Source organism: Oreochromis niloticus, linkage group LG13 (genome assembly GCF_001858045.2).
Source record: "Oreochromis niloticus isolate F11D_XX linkage group LG13, O_niloticus_UMD_NMBU, whole genome shotgun sequence".
In the NCBI taxonomy this organism is placed as follows: domain Eukaryota; kingdom Metazoa; phylum Chordata; class Actinopteri; order Cichliformes; family Cichlidae; genus Oreochromis; species Oreochromis niloticus.
Genome location: NC_031978.2, coordinates 8,955,146 through 8,980,805, shown reverse-complemented (window position 1 = coordinate 8,980,805; position 25,660 = coordinate 8,955,146). Strand labels below are relative to the sequence as shown.

Sequence of the window (25,660 nt, the reverse complement as noted above, 5' to 3'; positions counted from 1 at the left end):
CTCACACATCAGTGGTGTACGGTTGGATTAAGCCAAGAATAGCAGCCTTTCAGCTGTCATGCCATGAGCATTGCATTTCTTGTCGATTTGTTATCTTAAGAGTAAAGTAAAAGTATCAAAGCTTAAAGTAGTCCTTTACATTTTTTCTACCACTGTTTTTTAGAGTGCTTAAACATGCAGCTGTGAATATCCAAACGATCTCAACTTGTCTTTTCAGTCGTTTTTAAAGTACAGTATATTTATTCTACTTGCTGAATAGACTTCTTTCTTCTTGCTTGTTTAAGAAATGACTGTTTTCCTAATAGATCAGATGACACAACACAAATCTGTCCGTCATGCACTCTCCCTTTCTCCTAAATTGCTACCACACCATCCTGCACCCTTCTCCATCTTCAATTAGCGTCTTCACACATCACTTTCAAGCTGCAAACTCTCCTCTTCCAAAAATGAAAACATTCACATAAGAATAGACAGTTTAAACAGGTGCTATGGTAACATAATCGTCACTGGGGCAATTACTGCCTTATGCCTGACTAACAGCCATAAATCATTCTCCCTCTACAAAGAGAACGTTGTGGCTCTCCACTCCCATCCAATAATCAGAAATTGCTCCATGTATGGCATGACGAGCGGGTGCTGAAACAGCCCATTCTTCTGTTTGGCGGACAATATTTTGCTCTCTATGGTGACATTACAGGGATCCTTCAGCGAGCTTGATATTGTACCTGCTCTACACCTGTTAGCTTTAGCCAAGGGTTTCATCAGATAGTTGAAATAAATACTAGTCATCATCATAACCATAATCATAGTCATAAAAACCAGAGGCCTTTATGCTGTTGCCAAATTGCCCTGCCATCTGATTTACAGTCAAACTGGGCGGGGAGGGGAAAGAGATAGGGCAGGGAGGAGGATGGCGCCTCTGAATGGAATAAATACTCAAATACACACACCTGCAGACCACCCGTCTCTCTTACACACATATACACACACACACCTGGGAACTCTCACAGGCATGTAATGGGTGGGAATGGTCTTGAAGGAGAAACGCTGAGGAATTCTCTCGGGATTACAAAGGCGAACATTGTACTACCCTCACGCACAATATAGCAGCTGTGTAGAATGATAAGGAGTCAGAAGACGAATTAGCTTTCATATTAAAATAATCCCTCATGTCTAATAACAACAATATTCTTCATAGCGAGGCTACTGCATGCTCACAATGGTTCTTCTTTCTGGGCAGCAACTTGTTGAAAACAAATTTGAGTATTTGTGAAATGGGCCCATCATATCTGCTTGACCTGTCAACAGCCCTGAAATACATAGAGGTTACAGTAATGGACGCCAATAACTCCAGTGAGGAGGCCGTCTGTGTAAACTCAAAATCCTGAGCAGCTGTTTAATACTACAGGGGTGTCGTTGATGTAGCAAAAAAAAAAAGAAAAAAGCCTGAAAATGTGAACGAAATTAAATGAAATTGCTACAGACCATTAGCAGCAAACTGTATTCTGATTTATCACAAGACATGAACATAATGAAATTACTGGGGGAATGAATACAGCTACATTTACCATGCTGTTTTTAAGCAACAGGTACTGGAGTCAAAAGTATTAGGATATACTGAAGCAATAAAGTAGAAACAAAGAAGTCTATTTGAAAGTTTTATTTGAATTTGTCACCTGTATGTCACAGGTCTGCCCTTTACAGCACAAATGATGAAAATATGATAGGAAAATGTAGTGTGAGTTTCTCATCTTTCATCATTTTCATCCTGTCTGGATATAAAAACAATTTCAAGCCTTGTTAGCATAGCATAGCTATTACAGTACACTTTGCCAGCGGAGGCCACAACGCTGTCTTTACAGTACAACTGTTGATGCTGACCTGTGCAAAACTAAAAGGAGAAACACTGACGTGAGCAAAGAAAGCTCAGAGGAAACACAAATAAGAATCAGCTATTAAATGTTCAGCTTGGCCTCAAAGCAAAGATTTTGTGCTAGGTTGTGTTGATATCCTTTCATTTCTATTTCTAATAAAGTAAGGCTTTTTTCATTACAAAGTTATGAAGACGGATGAATATTTTAAGTATGCTTTAAAAGAATTGTCAGGCACTTAAGCAGTCTTAGCAGACCCATAAAGCAGAGAACACAGCAGTTAAGCTAATGTTCGCTTTAAAGCGAAGGCATCCATTTCTTATGGATAGCTTCAAAAATATACTGTTTTATATGTCAACCTTGATGCTACAATTTGAAAAGTGACACAGAGATTAAGCTATTTACTTTTTAACAAAAGCAAAAAGCACCAGATAAAAATGTTCTATCCAAAATTGGCTTAAATATCAAAAAAACAACAAACAGAGCATTTGGAATTTTTTTTTCCAAGCTCAGTGGATGTAAACTATATTTCAAAGTAGTGAAGAAGTTTTTCTTTACATTGTCACAGATATGAGACTGTGTAGCAAACTGTTCCTAAAAAATGCTTACCATGAAACACATTACATTAGCAGCAAAAACAGCCAGTAGTAGGTTCTATATGTGCGGAAAGCTAAGTACATATCCCGGGATCAGGTCATGCGATACTGAACTATCAACAGTCCTTCATCTTGGATACAATCATCAAAAAACAAGAAATTTTGAAAAAGGGTTGAACCACTTGTATGAAATGACGAGTGCATTAAGTTGCAAAAAATGCTGGCAGGACGAAGTCGCTCTACGGCTTTGTGGCAGTCTGCATTCGCAGTCGCCTCCTGGCCAAGGCTTCCTGTTTTTTCCTCTCAATCTCTGCAGCAGAGCACTTTCCTGTCATCTGGCTTGTGACAAAAACTGGAAAGAGGGAAGAAAAGTGAGAAAACTGAATGAAAAAGACACAATTTCAGCTTGGTTGTTGCATGACCTCGAGCAAGTTTTCATTTCTAAACATTAAACTACTCATTCGGAAGAACAAAAGAACCCCAAAACATCCAAGTCCAAAGACAAATAAATAAATAAATAAAATCTGTCCACAAATTCATTGGCAATGAAGCTTGCTGAGGTTTGGACCCTTGACAAGATCACAAATTAAAGCCACAGTGCGCAGTGTTTACTTGCTTGGGGGGGAAATGGTTAATGTGCACATGCACCGAACTGTCAGTGATTATAAGAACAACATGTGACATCTGTTTTACTTGTGAATTGTCAGTTAAATATCCATTCTTAAAGCAAAGTTGATGGAATAGCCATGGCAGACAAATGCATAGAATGAAACAAAACAACTTTATCCTAATGGAGGTGTATTCAGTTACTGGACATTTGACTATCAAAGCAAAGACATTCTGTTTAGTTTTAGATTTATTTGTGTTGTTTTTAAGGACAAATATCTGTACATAACACTCTTGGTGGCTTTTTCATTGACAAACATAAAATCCTGTCTTATAATATTATTAAATGTTCACCCTATTCAAAATTTTTATTCATATTATCTTTGAATATACAGTTTAGCACAAAGATTTTACACATTTTAGATGTTTAGATTATTCTCATGACACAGTACTATCAGAGAGATGCCTGACTGGTGAAAAATTAATTCTTAAGCATAACAACAAGTCCAGCCATACAGCCAGAGTCATAAAGAACTGTCTTTTTGGCAGAAAGAAAACACATTTATTTAATATATTTTTCAAGGGAGACCTGGCCAGGACAAGGACTCCAGCAGCAGATGTTATGGCCCCCACAGAGCACTGATCTCAGCAATAAAGAAGTCAATGTAGGATTGCATGAAGAGACATGAGACACTGAGACAACTTAAATCCATAGAGGAATTGTGGCAAGCTCTCCAAGATCTTTGGAACAGCCGATCTGCCAACTACCTTGGAAAAACTGCATGCAAGTGTGAGAACTGGTGCTGTTCTGGTTCAGTTTAAAAAAATCATTATTATTTATGGATTATTTTGGTAAGCATGCCCACTATAAATACCCTAGCCTTTCATAAAGTCGCATACATAATATACTTTGATACAATTTGGTGGAAAATATCAAAACTTAGACATCATACCTTTGGTGCTTATGGCTGCTGAGTCAGATAGATTTCTTTTGAAAGCTGTGTGATGGCTCTTGGCGTTGTGTACTGCTCTGGCCATCACTGTATGTTGCTTCATATCCACATTAGCATTTCCAGCCTGGAAAGTTCCAGATGAATCCCTGCACTGACTTAATGTACCCAAATCTGTGTGGCTTCCTGGGAAGCTTTGAGACATCTGTGATTTTTTGTTGGCATCCTTCATGGGAACGTTCCATCCTTGAAAGTTCACAGTTTCATAACTAGCCCTTGGTAATGAGTTAGAACGAACAAAAGCACAAGGTGATTGTCTGTTAGTGCTGGCACCGACGTTCCCAGGCCGAGTCATGTTGATGGGCTGCGGCCCTGTGGTTTTCCGTTGTCTGTCTACATCAATATCTTGTTTTTCTTGGCAGTTACCGGGGCTCACTTGGAGCGACTGAGTGTTGGCGATCTTCTCCACGCTGTCACATACCTGGTAGAGCAGTGCGTCATCATCCCTATCATCCCACAAGCTGTCTGAAATGTCTTTAACAGAGTGTTTTCCTAAAGAAGCCCCTCTGTGATCATTAGTGACCTTGTCAGGTTGAGGTGTAGTGGATGTCTTTGCAGTTGCAGATTTCTGGTCAAACATCTGTGGCTTGGGTTGTATAACAGTGAAGTTGGACTTAGTAGAAACCTCTTTGGCCATCTGTGACCGCAAGTTGGGGTTTGGCTCTAATTTGAAAGTGTTTCGGTTGGTAGTCTTCAGTTTGGGACAGAGTTCCTGGAGTGTCAGTTTTGTTTCAGAACTTTTCACACTGCAGCTAGGCTTGCAGTTTAGGTTTGAAGGCTTGTGTGCAGGGATTGCATTTGCAATGGGGTTGCGAACAGGGGTAGAGTGAGTAGTGTTTGTCTTAGTCTCAGACTGAAAGGTGGTGTTAGGATTGGTGTCATGTTGCTCATAGGGCTTATGGGTCATCGCCAGCAAAAAAGGGTCATTAAGTAATTCATCATTCTCCCAGTCATCATCAAAGTCATCACAGTTATTTGCACTCCAGCTATTAGTTCCCTTTTCTTCAGCAGGATGTGCAGCTGTGCCAGACTTTTCAGCTGATTTGAGCTCTGATTGTTGGTCTTTGGATAAAGCTGCATTCACAGGTTGGCCTCTTACTTCCTGTGAACAGGTGGATACTGCAGAGCCACGGCTTAGCCATGCACTCTGAGTGGAGCAGTCAAACAGAGCATGCAGCTCTGCCTCTATCTGGTCTGGTGCCGATGGGCACTTTAGGTCCTTCAAGCTATCATGGAGTGACGATGGTTTCAGTTTTGTTTCGGAAGTGTTCAGACATTCATTAAGATTGTTGTTCATAAGGCTTTCTGAAGTTTCCTTATCTTGCTGCATGCTCTCATCAAACTGCCTGGCGAGTTTCATGAGGTCCTCCACACCGCTTTGCCTATGTAGACAAAAGGAAAAAGGAAGACAGACACTTATGAGGACCCATACAGGCTGCATATGGTGGTAGATAATAACAATCTATAGGGAGAGTATTTTGGTCAATATATTGATTATTCACCTAGAGGATTTCTTCCTGAGTCTTGGCTTTTGAATCTCTGGTGTGGCGGGCATGGCACTGTCACCGATCCACTGCAGCAAAGAGGAGTCAGTCCTTTCTGGTTTTACATCCTATAAAAGAAACAAGCACAAGGTTGAAGTGTGTTTACAGATATGTGCTAGAAAAGACTGAAAGTCTACCTGTAACAAATACAAATAAAAAATAATAAAAAGAAAACTATACTTTAATCTTAATAACTATACAGTACTCTGTTTTTGTAACTATTGTCCATGATGTAAATATTTTTTTCCGTAAAAATTGTGTGTGTTTCTGTTCTGTTTGTATATGTGCTTTTCTTCTGCTGCTGTTACAACCAAATTTCTCCTTGTGGGACAATTAAAGGATTATTCTATTCTATTCTAAATGAAAATTATAATTTTTTCTTATTTAGTTTGTCATTAATTATATTTACCATGGCATTTAGAAATAACCATTTTTGTCAAACACTAATATGACTATAATAAAAAGCTGAAAAAACAACAGACCTTTGGAGCAATGCGGTTCACAATATCAGATATTTCCACAGCTCTAGTGTTCCTAAGTCCTGAAACCAAAAAAGATGAAAATAACACACATGACAGAAATGAGCAAAGTGGTAGAGTGATGATGACTGAAATGAAAGCTTACAATTGCAATTGATTTACTATAAAAAGCCTGTTCAGAAATTGTTTATGTTGCCATTCATTTAGAACCTGCTGATGAGATGTGCCAGGAAGTGTGAGCTGAGTGTCGGTGTTGTTTACCAGTATGAGTCTGAGTGGGTGATGTGGAATCCCAGACGATATCTTGTGAAGGTTCCACATCTCCTGGAGAATCTCCATTAGCCAAGCCGGGGTATCTGCTGCAACCTCGATGCCGGGGACTTTGAAAATCTGTGCACAGAGATATCAAGTGCCACATCAAATGAGCTAAAAATAAATCGTATTCATCTTGGTAACATTAAATTTACTTACATGTATTTATTTAGCACTGAGTCTTTAGTTAATTTAAACTTTATGTTAGACATATCAGTAAAGACAAACATGAGAACAATAAAAGATGTATCGTGATGACAGTTCACACATTAACAGATTCTCTTAGTGTAGTCACGGTTAAAGTCATAATAATATTTATATGATAATTTCCTGAAAAAAAAATACTTGCTGAACACAATATAAAAGCTGGGAAAATATCTGGTCAAAAACTTGTGTCTTGAACTTTTCTATTTTAGCAGCTTGAGGAGGATGCATAATGGCCATTTAAAGCCTTGTCTGATTTGAGTCACTGCAATATAGCATTACAAGAGGGCAGGCTGCATTAAAAGGATATATACCAGTATGCACGCAACAATCCAGCTATGAGAAAACAATTATTTAGATGAGATAATGCATCACATCTTAAAAGATACTCGAACATGGGGCAACACTTTCTGTATATTCCGAATGCAGTTTTTCTCCCTAGACAGTCTCAGTATTTTACAACTGGTTAGAATGGAATTAGTAGTGTGTCCATGGTGAGATAACAGAGCCAGCTGGCATGTTGTCACTGTCAGTCGCTCGTTTTGATCACCTCATGGCCGCCTTTGCTCTTCAGTGTATACAAACACTTGTTATGATCTGTTGTTCAGCTCGCGTTGAGCCGCAGATCGTCGCCTACATTAACAGACACACAGCCTCACCTTGTCGTGTTGTCGTGTCAGGCATCTGCTTTGCTGCTTTCGTGTCTTGTGTTTTTTTATAGCTGAGTTTGGAGACAGTCCTCCACAGTTCAGTGAACTCAGCATGCGTCCTCGCCTCTGACATGGCTGCACAAAACAGCGGCGGCAGCAGCAGCAAAGCGAACTCTGCTTTACATCGTTTTATCAGCACTTTCCTTTGCGGCTTTAAACATCGCGGCTAACAATTTGCCTTCGAGAGATTCAATGTTTCTTTGCAGAGTCTTGTTGTGTTCGCTCACTCATTCAAAGCTAGCCGCCATGTTTGCTTGTGACGTCACCAAGCCTACGGCTGCCGGGTAGTTTTATCGCAGCTCGTTTTTCTGGCAAAACTAGAGCCCGTGAGAGGTATGAAATGATTTCTCTTTGTCCTGAAATATTCCTAATAAGTTATATTTCAGCTCTGTAGATATATATATTTTAAAAAATCTACTGTATAAATATGAGTAGGTTAACTGGCTAAAGTTCACCACTTCATTCTCCAATTTTAAATTCAAAATCTAGGCGAAGGCCTTCTCTTAATTCCGTGTCATAGTCTGTTTACTATTGTAGCCTAAAACACAATTAAGACTACATTAAGAGAGTATAATTGTGTGTCGCAAAGCACGCAGATGGGCAAAATTAGTTCCTCTTCTCACAGCGAAAAAGATTATTGAAATACACCGAGATGCTACAACATTAAAACCACTGTTGACAGCAAAAACTACCCCGGAAAACACAGTAAACAATTCACAGAAGCCATTTTTATATGAAATTCAAGGCAAACATGAGTGGTACTAATCACATTAATGATTACATTGTAAACTTTGCTGTCTTTTCCACAAAATCAAGTTTAAAAAAAGCTTTTGCCCTGTAAGTTCTACTTCTACCATCTCTACTGTAAAAGAATTCATGCCATTTATGTCATAATGTCTCTGTCCAAACTCCCCAGATCATGTTCTACTGAACCCCCTCAGGATGCATGGGAAGAAGCCAAATCCACAGAGGCTTCACTCTGCAACCTGCAGGATCGAAAGGATTTGCTTCCCATTTTTCTGGTGCCAGAAACCACAGGGCACCATCAGAGGTCCATGCCCTGACAGGTCAAAGCTGTTTTGGTGGCACACACGATACTGGGTAGGTGGGTGGATTAATGTAGTTATTGTTGTTAATTGGTGTATTCTTTATGGTAATGCACCAGAAATAATAATTCAATACTTTTGCCTCCTTGGGATTTACTTTTACAAAAATTTAATTTATACTCTGTCTAGTATACTATAAAATGGTATGCCAAAACGAACAAACAAAAGGGAAAAAAAGTCATGTTTTTACTTCCTGGCAACATTACTCAAGACATTGTGTTCACTTTTAAAGAATCTTGAACAATGTTGCTCAATGTTACCATTGGTCAGAAACAGATATTACAAACAACTTGTTTTATTTCAAAGGTAGTGATAGCCCAGAAAGGGATCCTTAAATCTAAATTTGGAAAGGCTGGTTTAAAGCAGTACAGTAAATAAATCAGACAGCTAATTAGTTGTATCCAAATGTTTTTTCCAGAAATGTAATGAAGCTTTTTTGGGCATTTTTGGAACACTTTTACACTTTACACCTGTCTTTAGTCAAATAAGACCATATTACATGGAGTTTGAATTAAAAATAATACACATAGTTATATTTCTAGACCTTAAGATCGAGAGTCAGGGAAACTATTATATACAGTTTTTATTCTGGGCACAGCGGCCATGCTTCTTTTGAGCCAAGGTGGCTCGTGGGTCAGGGGCTTATCTTTTGTTTTAGTTTGTTAGGGAGTCAAATTCTGCGTCCAAGATTTATTCTCAGATGAATTTGAACTTCTAATTAAAACACATCAGTCAAATGTGACATAAATACTTGAGCTATCCAAACACGGACACTGCCTTCACACAGCTTTCCTGACCTTTTAGTGTTGTCTCGGGCTGTTTTTAATTCAACTTGGATTTCTTCTTTTGGCTGCTTTTAAGGGATATCTTAAAAATTCCAAACACACATTTTGCCTTCATTATCATATTTTTGTTTTTTGTGAGGGCTTTCTCATGTTTTTAATGATGATTACTTTGACTTGTTAGATATTCAAGACTTTCATTCAGGGCTGTTCTACATAGTTTTTACTGTTATTGTTACCTATTACGGTATTCAGTCCGAATGAAATGAGTCAGGTCTTGGAATTTGTTTGGGACTCAGCTAGGCCTTAGTCATATCCTTTCTAACTATATTTGGCTTTTTACTGAGTGAACATCAGAAATGTTGGCTTTTTGCATGCATAAGTCATGGTCGAATGAATAATTACTTCAGTGGTAGCAGGTTACTGACGTACAAGTTGATGACTCCTGATTATTCATTATGTTTCTGAAACTGCTCCATGTTTCCACCATCAACATCTTCTTATCTCTGAAAGCTGAGAAAAGGAACTACATGATGAATGGTGCTGTGTTTATTTAACCATGTCATGCGTGACAGAGTTTCCACTGAAAATGCTGCATGACTCCATTGATGAAAAATTAAATGTGTGGTTTAAAACAAACACACACACAAAAACTGGAAACTCCCCTGTTCTTATTTCTGAAAGGAAATTAAGCTTTTGACTATAGACTGGTGGAAATTTTATTTTTCAGTCAATCACAGTTGATGCTTCTTCTTGTGAAAAACATCTATTTCACCAAAGTTGTCAGAGGTTCTGCTAGTGAGGATATGAACTGTCATCAATCGGTTTTCGTGTGTTTAACTCTTTTCTATATACTTGCAGGTTTGCAGAATGTGATTAGTTCAATCTTGATTTGATCTTATTCCTATTCTGTAATCCAAAAGCTGTCTTTCTGCTCCTAATTTTAAAATGTTAATGTAACTGAACAAATATTTTACATAGAAAATAAATGTGGATTTTTTTTTTTTACACATTTTGTAAAATTCTGCATAGCAATTTCCAAAATAAAGCACTAGATGGTGCTTGTATACCTCCTTGGTATTTCGTGTGTGTGTGTGTGTGTGTGTGTGTGTGTGTGTGTCTGTGAGGAGTGGAGGGTTGGGAGGGGATACAGTAACTAAAGTCAATATAAACTGAATGCAGATTTTGTAGAAAATATACACTGAGTTGCTGTGGTGCTGGAATATTATTTTGTTAAAACACACACACGCTGCAGTGAATCACAATGCTTGATTATGCTTGATTCTGCTTTGATTGTTTTCATTTGGAAGCAGTTCATCAGCATAGAGAATTTGGGAAGCCAATCAACTGTGTTTCTTTGATTTAAAGCCAGAAACTGTTATGAACAGACGACCTGTAGTCCTGTCTTCGACTTTCCCTGTTAAAACGTAATTCTTGTTCCATCAAAACATCAGCAGATATTCAGCCACCACTAACGATAAGATGCATGTTAGATGAGAGCAGCTGCAGCATATGTCATCTTTGGGGCACGCTCATTTCCATTTAGCAATTTTAAAGTGTCAAGTGTTTGTTGTCAATAAATGTGAAAGTTTAAAACATTCTTGTGGCCCAGATTGGTCAGCTTTGTAAACTAAAAATGGTTGTTTACTCATTATTAAAAAGGCAAAGCCTACAGTATGCTGCACAGGCAGGCAAAACATGGATTGCAAGTGGATTTCTTCAATGCAGCTGTATTTAAAATTTTACATACTGTTAAAGCTGTGTAACAAGTCTCATTTTGTGTGTGTGTGTGTGTGTGTGTGTGTGTGTGTTTGGTCAAAAAACACCTAAAAGAAATTTGAGAAAACCTTTGATTATAAATTTCTGTTGTGTAAATTGTGAAAAATAGCACTTTCTCAATTCTAGAGAGCAGAATGTAAATAATATTTGCATTTCCTCAATGAATGTCTGAAATAACATTTTCGTCTGTTACCTAATCCGTTTGAGCACCCTTATCTAAAAAGAAAAAAATTGTCTGTTGCGATGCCGCACACTGCACACAGCAAACAGCACATTTCTGCCTGTAGGCCATTGTCATGTTAGTGGCGTAGCTGCTGTCAATGTTAAAGAGGTTAACTGGAACCGCCAGTATGGATGTAACAGTGATTTAATCAACAGTTAGCTACGTTTCATGCCTCTCTTTAATGCATTCAGCTAATCTTGGGGGTATCCCCATTGCTCTGTGAAGCGAGCTGTGTCATATCACGCTGCCACGAAAATCCACACCCGGGGGGCGCCGTCTCCTGCCCATCTAAAAGTCACTGTAACACCCTCTGTCACACTGAATACTAGCATTTCTCAGAAGTGATAGTTAGACTGGGGAATAAAGGGCATGGACGTGTCAGCTTGAATTTGAATATGAGGCATCAGCTTGCCTTGTGTTCTTTACCCATTCTGTCATCTCTCCTCCCCCTGCAAGCTTTTTCAAGCCGTGTAACAGCAAGAAAAAAATAATTGCCAAAGCCTGCTAAAGGAGACGAGAGGAAGAACATTTTAGCGTGGATTCTATAAGCCTTGTCTCATTCTTTCCCAGAAGTCTGTCTCCTCAGCTAACTACCTACCGCCTTCTATTTATTGGTTACGCCTGGGTTGTTTAGAAGCAATTAAGGAGCTAATTGTTGAGATTTCTGAGCACTGGGTATTATAGTAAAAAGTAAAGAGCTAATGGCTAATTGCCCAAGCAGCTGCTAGTGTTTATGAAGGAGGAGCAAACATGCCAGGGGATCTACCAGGCGTAGACAGCAATGAGGACAAGGAAGGGCTTGTGTGTGTGTGTGTGTGTGTGTGTGTGTGTGTGTGTGTGTGTGTGTTTGGGGAGGGGGTGATCATCATTGCTGTGGATCCCAGGGATGGTTCACACTGGGCAGCTGCCAGTTGAGCGAGACACGAAGGAGAATAAAAAGCTCAACTCAGAAAAGTGTCTGCATAAATAATAATCACCTCTTATGGCCTCTAGTTCTGCATCTCCAAGGAGTCCATTGTGTCTTCTGTGTTTGTATGTGAAGGGTATATCCCAATGTTTGTGCCACCCCCTTCATCCACCCACACCCCCCAACTTTTCTGCCAGACCCCCCCGTGGGCTAGCAGTGCCTCATGGATGACAGTTAACATGTGGCAGGGCTCTCTGAAGTGGAAGGGATCCAGGATGCTGGCTTTCTGTGCCAGCTTCGCCAAGCTGGGATTTCACCCATTTCACAGTGTCTGCCAATGGCAGGGACTGTGAATGAAAGCATTTGAAACAATGCCTGGTTCTGCAGCGTCAGATCAGTGGGCTTCAGCAATGGTTAGATGCAGCCTAAGGTGGCTTGGCTTCTATCTGAAAGAATCCCAGCAGCCCTTTTGGTCACATGAGGCGAAAAGGAAGTGCTAAAGGGCATCCAACTGCACTCTACTCCAGCAGTAGATTGTTGAGATGAAGAGGAGGAAGAGTCGAAATGATCATCAAAGCGAGGCAGGCATGGTTGCATTTTGATTTGGCTTTCTTGCTCTGTTTATTTCAGTGACTGGTATTATTTCAGGACTCTGAATAAGTTAAACATTTACTTAGCAGGCTTCCAGTTCCTGTCAGGAGCAGGAAAAGCAACAAGGTTTTTTAAAAAAATGGCCTATTGCTAAAACTATAAAGCGAGATCTTCAGGATGGCTTGCTCTTTGAAAAACATTTCAACAGTCAGTCCAATGACAAAGACATCAACAGTATCACCCAACTATCTGATTGACAGGCAATCTTTAGAGTGGCATGGAGAAGGCAGGGATTATCTCAGCAATACATTTATTTTAAAATTTATTATTTTTTTCTTCCTTTTTATTAGGCTAACCTCCAAAACTTAATGTCTGTAATGAAATAACATAATTTTAGTATATCCAATTAACCTCTGTCTCGACCCCCTTAGGGCTTCACTTAACATAGATTCAGCTAAGGTTCTCTTGACTGCAGCTTTGCTCTAGGTGTTACAGTTTAGGTGCAAGACCTTTCTATCCTGATCTCTGTATTCACCATTTATAGGAAATATATTGCATTGCGGTAAACTTATCCATATGTGCTGGGTCATGTAACATATCAAGGCAACATCAAAGCAGGAGCCATTAAGACAGAGCAGCAGTTGTGGAGGAAGGCTAAAGCAAGAGAGCACAGAGGGGCGGTGTGTCTGCGTACAGCACACTGTAGCCTACTTTGACTGCTCATTTATTCTGTTTATAATAGCAAAGGCGATGATAAATGTCCCGCAGAGTGCACATGTGCTAAAATATTCATCAATTGGAGCCCCCCTAATTTGTGGAGGAGGAAAACCAATAAATTCAAATGTGAGCGGCAGTCATATTATATTTATATGAATATGCAAGACCACGGGTAGGACATTAAGATTGATCTGATATGTATGTGCTTTTTAACCAATTCTAATATAATGCCTTGTGTGAGATGGAGATGTGTGAGAGGAAGGTGGGAAACAAAGTGGGCTATGCTTTCATGAACTGCTGTGATGGAAATTCAACCACATCCCTAATGATGTTTCTGAAATTTCAGGGTTAAATCTTGAACAATCGTCACTGATTAAAGGAAAAGTGGGAGACTGCTCTTTTCTCTTCATTTTGATTTTCAAACATATATAACAGCAGAAAAGCTGCCCCACTGGTAAAACTTAATTTGTCATTATTATGGCATCAGACATTAAACCACATGGCTTTGAAATGCTACTTGATTAGTCACTTTTCTCCAGAGCTGCACAGAATTTTTCTGACCATGCAGCCTGCATAGTTTTTTGAATTTTCTGTTTCTCCTGCTATATCTTCTGATATTTTTTTTTTGCCTTGTTCTTTGTCTTGTCTGCTCTCTTTTCTTCTCCCTCTGTTTTTCTCCCTGTGTGTGTGTGTGTGTGTGTTGTTTTTTTTTTTCTCACCCTTTCTGCTCAGGTGTGTGTGGGCCTGGAGGAGGATGAGGGGGAGGAGGGAAGGGGTGGTTCTCTATGCTTGTACCCTGCAGAGCCACTCTCTCCTGGGGTAAGGATGACAGGAAGTCAGCCAGATGGCACGGAGCAGGTCTGCAGCATGTGACCTCCTCTCTGGAGAGGCAGGAAACGAGGAGGAGAATAGGGCGGAGTGAAGAGGAGCTGGAGGAGGCAGCATAAGATTAAGGAAAGGAGGTGAGGAGATGTAACAAAGATGCTGAGCCAAATCATCCTTATATACAGTGTTAGCATTTGAGCATAGTAGCATCAGGAGCTTGTGAGTTGCAAAATCAATAATATTTTAATAGATTTAGGCTGTGTTTTTATTACTGAATGATGCTGCAGTTTTATTCAGCACAAAGCCAGTTCTCTTAAGCATAAAATTAAGTTGGTTAATACTAGTTACTAGTTAATACTAGTTGTAAGGCTTTGGCTACAAAGCATTTACATCAACTATTCTTCTGTACACTACGGCAAAATGTATGAGTTAAGTTTGATGCTCCAGAATTAACATTACAAAGTCATTTTTCATTTTGACTTTTATTATTGTTTTAGGACGTTTTGACAAGTCAAAATTACAGTTAACAATTATATGTAATCCAGTTTTGACCAGTCACAATTATAGCTGCAGATATCTCAATCTTCATTCATGAGTAACCAAAATTCTTGTGCTTGAGGTTGCTCCTGCAATGCTTCCCATTGCAAACGGTGGCGGTTGCTGCTCCGGATAAGATAGCTGTTAATGAGATAGTTAGAAAATGCCATGAGATAGACAAAGCCTTATCATCTAGGAATTTGTGGGAAGTGAGAACTTCATCCATTATAGAGTTGTGGTAGTTGTTTACAGCATAGTGCACATACTTTGTCTCTAGAAACACTTGAGAACTTCATATGAAGTCTGGATGATTTCCAAACTGATCACTCATTCTGGAGTAAAAAAAACAAAAAACATGCCAACATCAACAGAAATGCTCAAACCTTTGAAAATGTTCAGTGTTTCACGGGCTAAATTGTGTGCAAGTTACATAAATGCTTAAGCTAATTAATTGTAACTAATATTACACCGAATAGAGACCATTTGTAACCATTTGCTATTGTTACTACAAAATTTGTGGTATTTTGAAATCACTAGTGGTCATTGTCATTTGAAACTGTAATTCTTATCTTCATACCCAAAATTAAAGATATTCAGTTTAATATTTAATAGCACAGTTTGACTTATAGAACTCTATAAAGGTCCCAGAACTATTTTAAAACATTTGCATCAGCCATGGTGTTGCAGTAGATTCTATATGTGTTAATAAGTCCCATGAAAATGGGCACTGTAATTATTTTAGTCAGTTGTTCATTTTCTCATTATCTTGGTACCATAAACAGTCATTATAGCACTAAATATTTATTAATATACACAATAAAATGGTCCCAAAATGCACAAATTAATGACTGAGATTCCATTAAAACTATAGATGTTTGCAGAAAGTATTTAAAACACGTGAATCTCTATGTATGTAAGCTGAAATAATACTCTAAATCTAAACTTTTCATTTGAAAACACTGTGTATCGCCTTAAAGGCAACTATTGTTGTGATGTTTTTTTAAGTGTTGCACAGGAATTTAGAATCTGTGAGCTCAAAATCTATGAATTTGATTGCAAATTATTTATATGACTGCACATACAGATAACAGAAACAATACTCAAACTTTTATTATTGCTTTTTTTAAGAAAAGGGAAATAATGCTGTTTTTGCTACATCAACTTACACAGAAATGTAAAAATCCTCGGTGCTGTTAGCACAGGGGAAAAATTTAGGAAACAAATATACTATAACTCAAACATCAAAAGCTAATTTGCATCTGCTGTGCAGTTTTCTAAATTCAATCCTTTCCAGAGTCTGCACGGCAAAAACTGCCAGTTTGGTGACCTGAAAAAGACACAACTTAATTTCACCCAGCTGGAAGTCACATCACAAGTTAACAGCTCCAATTTGGTATTGATATCCGGAGTGTAAAAGGAAAAATAAATTGACAAATTTCTCCACTTATTATTATTAACATTCCCATGCACTCACAGATTTGCTCATCACATTGCACAAACTTCCATTTCATGCACAACTCCCAGTCTGCCCCAAACCAACCCCGCCCCCCTCCCTGCGTTCCCCTCCTGCTTGGGGTTGCCTTTGATCTAAATTTGGCCTCAGCAGAAGATGTACACAGTACACAGTCATTTTCATATGGAGGCTTTGAACACACTGATGGAGGGCCCGTTGCCGCTGCGTTCACTTTTATCCTCCGAGCCTTTTTCCCTTGGAACCCTGTGAGCATATGGCGAACACCCCTCACCGGAGTTTCTTACAACAGGAGGGGCCGCCCACTCTTAGCATCTCCTATTCCCCGGGTCCTTCCATCACCCTGGGTTTAGAGATGTTGGGAATTAGTTACACTAGTAGAGCTTTAGCAGACGATGCTTACGAGGCAAAGTTAACAGACACAAGAGGCTTTTAAAAACCCAAATGTCAGTGAACCTGAAAAATGAGCAACATAAAGATAAATGTGGTAAATTGATATCTTGATCTCACCCACCTGCTCCTCTTTCCTCTGAATGAGGTTCTGTGTAGGCGGCCATCCAAGTGAACCAACAGATGATGCATAAGTTACAATATTAAATATCTTCAATATAAGATTGGAAAACTAGATTTGCCTATCACATTTTTCATTTCTGTAAATGTGTTCTGGGACATGAAGATCACCTTTCTCACTCTGTTCTTTCACTTTGCTGAAACAGAAACCTGCCCATTGTTTGCTGACACAGAGCTACAGTCTTTTGGTCTACTCGTCTCGAACCGAGTAGCCGTCATCTGCTGCCAAAATGTCCGTCAAGAGACAACGACCAAAGCAGATCTGCTGTATCACAGGCTTGTCGTCAAAAGAGCTCAGGCTGAATGAATAGCTTTTGAAAAACGATGTTCCCTTGATGCACACGGAGAGATCAGTCAGAGATTTGTTTCTCCGGTGAGGGCATGTGTGGTAGGACAAAGATTTTATTGTCACCACAAAGCACTAATGAAAATTTGGGGTTTAATTGGGAGAAAGAAAGAGAGCAGCGCATTCCTACGGAAATAGTCAGAGAAATTAAATGATTACTTTATAGCTCTTTAAGGGTTTCTTGGTGAGATTTTTATCAATGTTGCAGGCACTTTATGGTGTTTTTGGACTGAAATTCACAAATATTAACAGATTAAACAATAAAATAGCAATTACATTTGTAATTGCAATTAAAATGTAATTAGCACTGCCTAGACAGTCATTTTATATACTTTCTGGGGACAATGATTTTCATCTTTCAATTGTTGAATCCGGTCCTTGTGAGAGCTGTTACACTCAAAGTCTGTGAACAAAAATACATGTGTTCTCCGGAAGGGATACTGCATTTATCTCATTACCATTTCTTAAATGTTTACAGCCATTGTCTTCCTTTACAGTGCAAACACCATGCTGTACATGTAAAACCGCTGCCGGGGTTGTTTTCCTGCTTTTATCTTAAATACATTCTTTCCAGATTGTTCAGCCCTAGAAACTGGTAATTACCATATATTATCACCTCCACAAGCTCCACCACTAGGGTTGCCATGTTTGAGGTAATTATATCACTCCCAAGTTGTCTGTATAATCACTTAACAGAAGAAGCAGCCCTGTATTTGTGAGAGCTTTGACACAAACATGGAAATGTTTAAAAAATGTTCCTTAAGCCGTAGGGGGTGCAAAGAATATTTGAATATTTGAAATTCGTCTGGGCATTATTGCACTGATTCCTGTCCTCTTTGTCCTGAGGACATTAACAACGTGGAGAAAAAAAAAGTCCTTGACCAGAACAAAAGGATTGTATTGAGGAGATTTACAGACACGGGCAATAATATGAGCAACCAAGATTAGCTGGGAGGATAGGTTTATTTACTTTCAACACACGTTTCAATTTAGAACTTATGTTTAGTTACAAATTCTAAATAGAAAATTTTGCCTTATAACAAAATGTTTGGGGCAAATGAGCTGTCAAATGTAATGACACTAGAATTGGAAGATAAATTGTTTAATCAACTAAATAGCAGCTTGGGAGTTTAAAGAAGGTTTAGTTCACCTACATGAATTATGTCTGTTCCTTTGAACAGTTTATACCCACTGACACCGCTGTTTCATTGAGGTGGAAGTGGAATTTTGGGAGGCAGATACTTCACAATGTGACCAAATAAAAAAAAGTCTTGTGGGTCGGGACATGTTTTATAATTAGATGGTTCCTAGTTTAAAAGAATGACTTTTAATTTGATCTGAAATTCTGTTGCATTACCTCAACAACTTTTCTTGGTTATCTTTTTTTCATTTGCATCACTGGAAGGCTGCTATACTTTCACATGCAAGATGTGATGTTCAGCAGCAAATGTTTTTCAAACACAGTTTTGGACTGAAGCTCTAGCGTCTCTCTAACATCTATACTTATAACTTAACCTCACTCCTACCCCAGGCCCATTTGAGGGTTGGAGATTGTAAACAGCACACCCATGTTGAGACACATCAGACTTTTTCTGTGCACCACAGACATCATTATCATTCCGGCGCTTATTTCAGCTGACTGTGATATTGTGCTGCGTTTCCGTGTTTGGTGTTGTCTGTTTCCATCGCGCCAGCTGTTGGGTTATTTATAACTGTGGTTGCTGATCTAAATGAGATAGTAATTAGGTAGCAATGCTTTTGAGGAGACATCCATGCCTTCTCATCCATCCCTCCTTCCCTCCCTCCTTTCCTTCCACCCACCCTCCTCTCCATTCCTCTATTTTGCCCTCACTCTTACTCTCTCCCTGCTGTCCCCAAGCATACCAGGAGACAAGCGGGAGATAAAGGGGAGACTTGACTTCAATGAATAATTGAAGGGGTTTTTACAAGTGTAACAGCTCACTGTCTGACCCCATAAAGGCACCGCACAGGGCCTTATCAGAGCTTAACAGAAATGCTCACATGCACATCCACACAAATACACATTTAATGTCACGAGGCCACAGCCAGAGCCACAAAAAAGAACAGTTTTTGACTGGCTGTAGCAAGCAGCATCATACTGTTTGGATGCCACTGACATGCTAAAACTACACCTTATACCTCTCCAAAGAGAAGAATAGACATGAGCTACTCTTGTGGTTTCAACAGACATCAGACCATCCCATCCCCCAATCTCCCTGTCATTACAAAAGAAGGCAGAAACATGCCTGTAAGCTGCATTCCCCCCACCCTTCCCAAGCGAGCACCCCTTTACCTCATGCTAATTTACAACTTTCAAAGCTTGTAAACTTTATCTAATTATACACAAGTCGATAGACTCCCTCACCCAGCTTTTTGGCAGGTTGCAGTGTTAATTTATGAAAAACAAATCTGAAATATGCAGATGTCTTTTGTTTGAAGCAGCTGTTTGGTCCTGTTGCCAGGTTTCAATCAGGTTGTCTCTAGGGATCCCTGCGTATGCGATCTGTGGCCAAGGCCCCCGTTTGATGTCTGACAGGGACGGAGAGATGAGGCATAAGTGCGTGTGCTCACCCGCATCGACAATAACTGTACATGGTGTCCACACACTTAAACAGCATACCATTATAAAATATTATAGCATATTTCTGGTCTTTTATCAAATAAATAAAGTGTGGGACTAAATCATAAATACGTCTTTCTTGAAGCAGTTTTGTGATTAAAGGAAACTGCTACAAACATCAAGGGGCTGCAATGAAATACGTCTTTATAAGTATTTTTTTATAATTCACGTTCAAACTGCTATCATGCAACTTGAGGTGTCTTTTTTGACCTTATCGACTCTTGCCTGTATCTTCAGTGGACCCAGTAAAGTGGAATGGTTTCATTTTTACTTCACAGTTTGAGAAGTCCCGTTTGTTTTCTAATCTGAATTAGAGGATGTGTTTCAAAGCTGAAGAAACAGAGAGATGCAGAAGATGCTAAATTTTAACCATCGGGATGCCATGGGACATTTACATCGACCGTGTTCTGACAAACGCTGTCAGCCGAATTCATTGCTAATTTATGGCGCTCATTAAGTGACGCGGAACACACACAAAAAAAAATCGGCGCAATTATCATTTATCTTGATATATTATTTACTAGGGATCATTTTCCTGCTTGGTTGGGGACTGGGGTGAGAGAGATGGAGGGGAGGAGGAATGAGAGGAAGGGGGCGAGGGAGGGAGGACCACAGGGGTTTGGAGACAGCTGGCGTGAGACAGGCAGAGATAAATATGGAAGACAAGAAAGACAGTGTGATGAGGGTGTTTGATGTGATTAAATGTTATTCAAGGTTTTTGTATAAAAATCTTAACCTAAATTTGATGTGTGGCTCACTCACTTACCAGTGAGTACATACGTGCAAATAAAATGCTTTGTTATCATACAGTCTGATGCCTAAATATGGGCTTGTGTTGCATATGATCATCATTCACTTGTTTTAGGTGCATTGTCCAATGCAGCTCATACAGCAGCGATCAAACAATGCCACAAAATGTCCTGCTAGGAATATGAATTAGGCTGATATGATTGGTACTATGTTTAATAGTTTAATCTGAATTATTTATTACTGCATTCATTTTGACACAGTTTTAATTACTAGGTACAGCCAATATTGGCAGCCTAATAGGAGTTTGATGTGGAAGCACATCAGCTGACTTGCTTTACAACTAGGCCTTTCTACTAAACAGAGCTAAAGGTTTTGGTGTCTCATTTAAGTATAATCCGACAAACAGTTCGAACCACATTTTGGATATCATAGGTAATAACAACTGTGTGGCACAAAGGCTTAATCTGTCCCAACATGTTTCCGTAGATGTAGATATTTTCATTTGTAAAGATGCACGCCACAAACAAGTAAAAATTGTGAACTGAGATAAAAACGTATATTTTTTTCTATGTCAGCACTCATTCGAAGCAATGCTTTCTGTTAAACACGTAACAGTCTTGTCAATTCTTCTTTCACTTTTTTTGGTTTCTCTTAATTTCAGTGAAGATATTTTAAAGCCAAAGATAATGTAAAAGATCCCCCACAAATGATAAATGGTCTGCACTCATGTGCCATCTTATACATTTTGCAGTACTATAAACTGCTTCATGCTGTTGCCATTTACTTATTCGCCCAGATTTTAGTAATAGCGTACAATAAACAGTCGCAGTAAATGGTAACAAGTACATCAGTTAATGGCCTCTGAAAATTACCAGTGCAGATGAGAAAGTGGCTGTCTTTTAAAGTTTAAGTTGCGTTTCACAGGACTGTGAAAACCTAACTACACCCTGTGATTCAATAGTTTTTATAACCACTTTTAGCAGATTAACTGGATTACATGTATGACTGTCAGTTTCTGACATTACTTCAGTCCTCTGAGGTTTATGGTTTATATTTTGTTGCTTAGTTGCTGGTGTGCTTGCGACCATTGATGTCTGGCATGACCCAATTTCAGCCACACTTTAGCTGTTGGATGAACATCGTCACATTTGCCCGTTGAATATTTGTATACTCAGTGACTGCAAGTTGTCCAGGACCCGTGGAAGAAAAACAAGCCCAAATCATTGTTGCGCCACCATCGTGCTTGGTATGAGGTGTCTGTGCTGTTATGGCCAAATATCTCCATGTTTCCAGAAGTTTTGTGGTTTATCCAGATCAACTTTGCAAATCTACTTCAAAGTAAAAAAAACCCTGCTAACTGAGGCGTACGGAGTCTGAGAGCTATCTCTGCAGTTTTTGGCAGTTATTCCTGATCATTGCATGGTTTGGTCCTTGGGGTGAAGTTGCTGGGAGATGTCCACTACTGGGAAGATTGTGGCATTTTGTTAACACACAACGTAATGCTCCAGACCAGCAAACTGCTAAAACTTATGCTTTTATACAAGTGGTCACGCCTGTTATTGATTAGGTAACCAAGTGAATTTGAGCTGTGTGTAATTTCTGCAGTGTGTAATAGCTGTAGATTGTGATGGGCATCACTGTCATATACTACAATTTAGTGTAATCTGCTATTGGAGTAGCATGAATGCCTGTAGTTTCATACTTTAGTGCCACTGAGAATGATCAAGCCTTCATACAACAGTTGAGAAATTGTCCCAATTTTTCTTTGATGCCCTGATGTCAGAGCTGGTTGTTAGTCATATAAATGCCACTGAATTCCCACTGTAATTAAGTTTATGAATGTTGTGCATCCCCGCCTTGTTTTCTTTCTCCACCATTTTACATTTTTCACTTCCTCTCTAATGCCATGTTTTTTGCCATCTGCGTCTCTGCATATTATCCAGCTTGCCTCCTCTAAGTCAGTCTTGACTGTTGTTCTTTTCCATCCCTTTTTTCTGGAGGTCTGTTCAGTTATTGTCTGCAACTTTTTTTCTCTACTTCCTTTTGATTTTGTTCTTTTTTTCCTTCTCGTTTCTGTTTCACCCTTTTCCTCTTTCTGCATCTCCCAAGTTTTTACCCCCTTTGTGTCTTGGTGACAGATGCCTAATTGAATGATGAATGTCCTTTTATTATGCTCTAATTGAACTGCTGTGTTTTTTTTTTATTATTTTGGATTGGCTAGTACTCATGCAGCTGGGCTTGTCTGATTGGACAAGCACATCATTGCGAGGGTTCGGGGGCATGATGTTGGTAGGGCTGCCACTACTGCCAGTGAGTGGTGGCTGGTGGGAGGGGCAGTGTTACTCTCCATCTGTCTCCTCACACACACTTACACAAACACACACTAATAATAGTGATGAGCAACCTACACACACCCTCACTTCATCCTGCATTCTCACCTCTCACACAAGGGAATGATGTGGGTGTGACAGACTGCACATGCTCCTTTGAATCTTAATAAATTATGCAAATGCGTACTGTTCAAGGGCCAAATATTAATTATGAGCATTTTTCTGTATTTTACTGTCTCCACTATGCCCTTGTGATCTTGTCTTTGTACTTTTGTTTAGGTTGATGTTACTCAGCACAACCCCCAATTCAAACAGCATCCCCTAATGCTTCACCTCTTCCACCCAGGCAATGTCACATGCACTCAAACACAGACATGTATCTGATGTCACACACCAGCAAGGACACATACGTAGATTTACGCACATGTGACCAATGTCCAAATACGCATAGACATGCATTAAAAAGCACAAACATGCATACACACTGGTGGGTGTCTTGGACTGGCCCTGACCTGACAAGCAGGCGATGAAGATTAATGCGTCCTCTCTGAGTGACAGGCTGGGGAATTGAAGGGCAGAGGGCCTCGTTAATCAAAAGCCTGTCAGGTGCCATTCAGACCCTCTGAACAACCGCAGCTCCCGTAACACACATGCACACACACACCTAAAAGCCCACACAAACATAAAGCTTCACAGAAGCAAATCTACACACATTCCTTGCCATTACAAACTTAACTCTCTTACCTCCTTTCCCTACCGCATCCACTTTTCCACTCGAACAAGCCTGTGTTAAGCACAAGCAGACTTAATCATGCATTGCCAGAATTAAAACTCATTCCTCAGAGCCAGGCTGCCAGCATGAAAATAAGAAAATCAATCGGGCGCTTGGCAGGCCTGCCATGCTCAAAGACTACAGGTCTTTTCCGTATTCATTTGCAGAGGCCTCCAAGCTTAAGGGACTTGAGCAAGGCCGGGCTTTATGATCATTCATTATAAATTACCAATAACACCAAGGACCAGAATCATTACTGACCAACCATTAATGATTAATACCCTAATTCTCCCAGAATTTCTTGTATTTAGAGCCAAGAAGAAATTCTTTGGAGGGGAGGACGTATCTGTATTATCTGTGGTTAAATGAGCCGACTTAATACAGATATTGTTTAAGCAGCAAATGGAAAACGTTGCAATGGTTTTTCAGTGGGGTTAAAAGCTTATATCTAAATACTATGGTTTCTGTTACATTTCACCTATTAAATCCAACTCAGTGAATAAGGATAAGCCTCAAGACGGAATTTCACAGTAAATAGATTTAAATTGTACAGACGTGTCTATATCTCAGAACTCTGGCAGGGTTTGTGTTAGTTTGTAATGTTTTCAGTTTTGTTGATCGTTTAAAAAAAAAAATCTATCATACAGCAGAGAGAAAAGACAATCTATTCACTCCACATTAAAAGTATATTGGTGACCAGCTCCTTTTGTAAGTACCATTTCTATTAAAAATGGATAGGAAGGAGTTATTACTAGAAATAGGACAAAAACAATAGAAAATGAGCCTGAAGAGAGACATAGTAACCAATGCATCTCCCTGGGACCATGTTCACATAGTGAGGATGTAAGCTTGAAAAGTATTCCTCACAAAATCCAGGAGTTCAGAGAGGAAACAATAGACTGGATGAAGCGAAGGGAAAAATTGATGAAACGGAAGCTGTATTCCAGGTAACATCAAAGATAATCAAGCGGCTAATGCAGGATCAAGCTAATTTGGAGGTCATGCTGACTGATTAAGAAGGTTGAGCATGAAGCGATAACTTGAGGGTCTATGGAATACCCAGATAAAGACATTACTTTTTTGTGGGGGAGCAGAACTTGTTGAAAAACGCACTTCACCCTTCACATTGAGCAGTGTTAGCCAAGCTTAACATAACACAAGCAAGGCACATTATGTGAACTTGATGTAAACCTGACCACTTGATTGCGGTCAAGTTCAGGAGCTACCAGGTGAAAGAGGAAGTGTTCTGGAGAGATGGTAGAAAAAAGTGCTTTGTAATGACGTTTGGTTCCATGTTGGCCATAAACCCATTCTGAGGAAATGCAGTGAGGACTGAGAGAAAAACAACAAAAGTTCCACAGCTCGTATCCTGCAAAGACTTGGGTCTTCTAGAGGTGCACGTCTTCTATAGGCAGCCGGCTATACAAGAACCAAAATACTGCAGAGGCGACAAGGGGCATGGCTTCTTAAGGGTCTTAAGTTGATGTGGTGAGGACTCTCACTGCCTCAAAATGTGAGGAGATCCAGCTCCTGCCCATTTGGCAGGTGACAGGGAGAAAGTGCAAGTGGCAGATCAAGAATCTGATGCAGCGGGTGATTCCAAAGTCTAAGAATTGTTACTGCTCACAATAAGCTTCAGAGATTCAAAAGGCAATCTTCCACCACAGGAGACTGATGGGTTACAGTTGACTCCCAAATGCAGATAAGTTTTGTTTGATTACTGAGTTGCACACATCGTCTTGGGTATCTCTCCAGAAGGGTACCGTGAAGCTTTATAATGGTGTGTGGAAACTGCTGACTGGCAAGATTCCCCAGGCACATTTGAAACCAGCCATGGGAATAAATCCGAACATTGAAAATGAATCTTTTACACCATGATGTTCTGTTGAAAATTGTACCATTTTCTCTGTTTGAAATCCTTCCATTGAACACTGAGGCTTTTGTGGTAACCAATTTAGGAATCTATGAACAGCAACTTAAT

The 25,660-nt window shown here is 39.5% G+C and overlaps 1 protein-coding gene and 1 long non-coding RNA gene across 3 annotated transcripts in view; one reads left to right on the top strand and one right to left on the bottom strand.

The window, feature by feature from the left end:
• Positions 1-1,645: 1,645 nt before the first annotated feature.
• On the bottom strand, positions 1,646-7,596 carry LOC102079257 (ETAA1 activator of ATR kinase). Its single transcript, XM_005473651.3, has 6 exons — positions 7,282-7,596; positions 6,368-6,496; positions 6,110-6,168; positions 5,586-5,695; positions 4,027-5,465; positions 1,646-2,819 (listed from the first exon to the last, which is right to left on the bottom strand). Exons 1-6 carry the CDS (start codon positions 7,403-7,405, stop codon positions 2,707-2,709), a joined length of 1,974 nt encoding a protein of 657 aa, XP_005473708.1. The 5' UTR covers positions 7,406-7,596; the 3' UTR covers positions 1,646-2,706.
• LOC100710194 (uncharacterized) overlaps positions 7,593-25,660 on the top strand; it is a 91,026-nt gene continuing 72,958 nt past the window's right edge. For both annotated transcript variants that reach the window (XR_002064332.2, XR_001223906.3), the window contains exons 1-3: positions 7,593-7,665; positions 8,249-8,433; positions 14,170-14,399. This is a non-coding gene — a long non-coding RNA (uncharacterized LOC100710194). The remainder of the gene's footprint in view (positions 7,666-8,248; positions 8,434-14,169; positions 14,400-25,660) is intronic.

Bases quoted from the DNA above. Each gene is read 5' to 3' on its own strand.
- LOC102079257 (XM_005473651.3), bottom strand. From the start codon at position 7,405: ATGTCAGAGGCGAGGACGCATGCTGAGTTCACTGAACTGTGGAGGACT. The intron at 6,169-6,367 runs GTAAACAACACC...TTTTGGTTTCAG, and splicing joins ACCCACTCAGACTCATACTG to GACTTAGGAACACTAGAGCT. The intron at 2,820-4,026 runs GTATGATGTCTA...CCCTCTTTCCAG, and splicing joins AGCAGCCATAAGCACCAAAG to TTTTTGTCACAAGCCAGATG.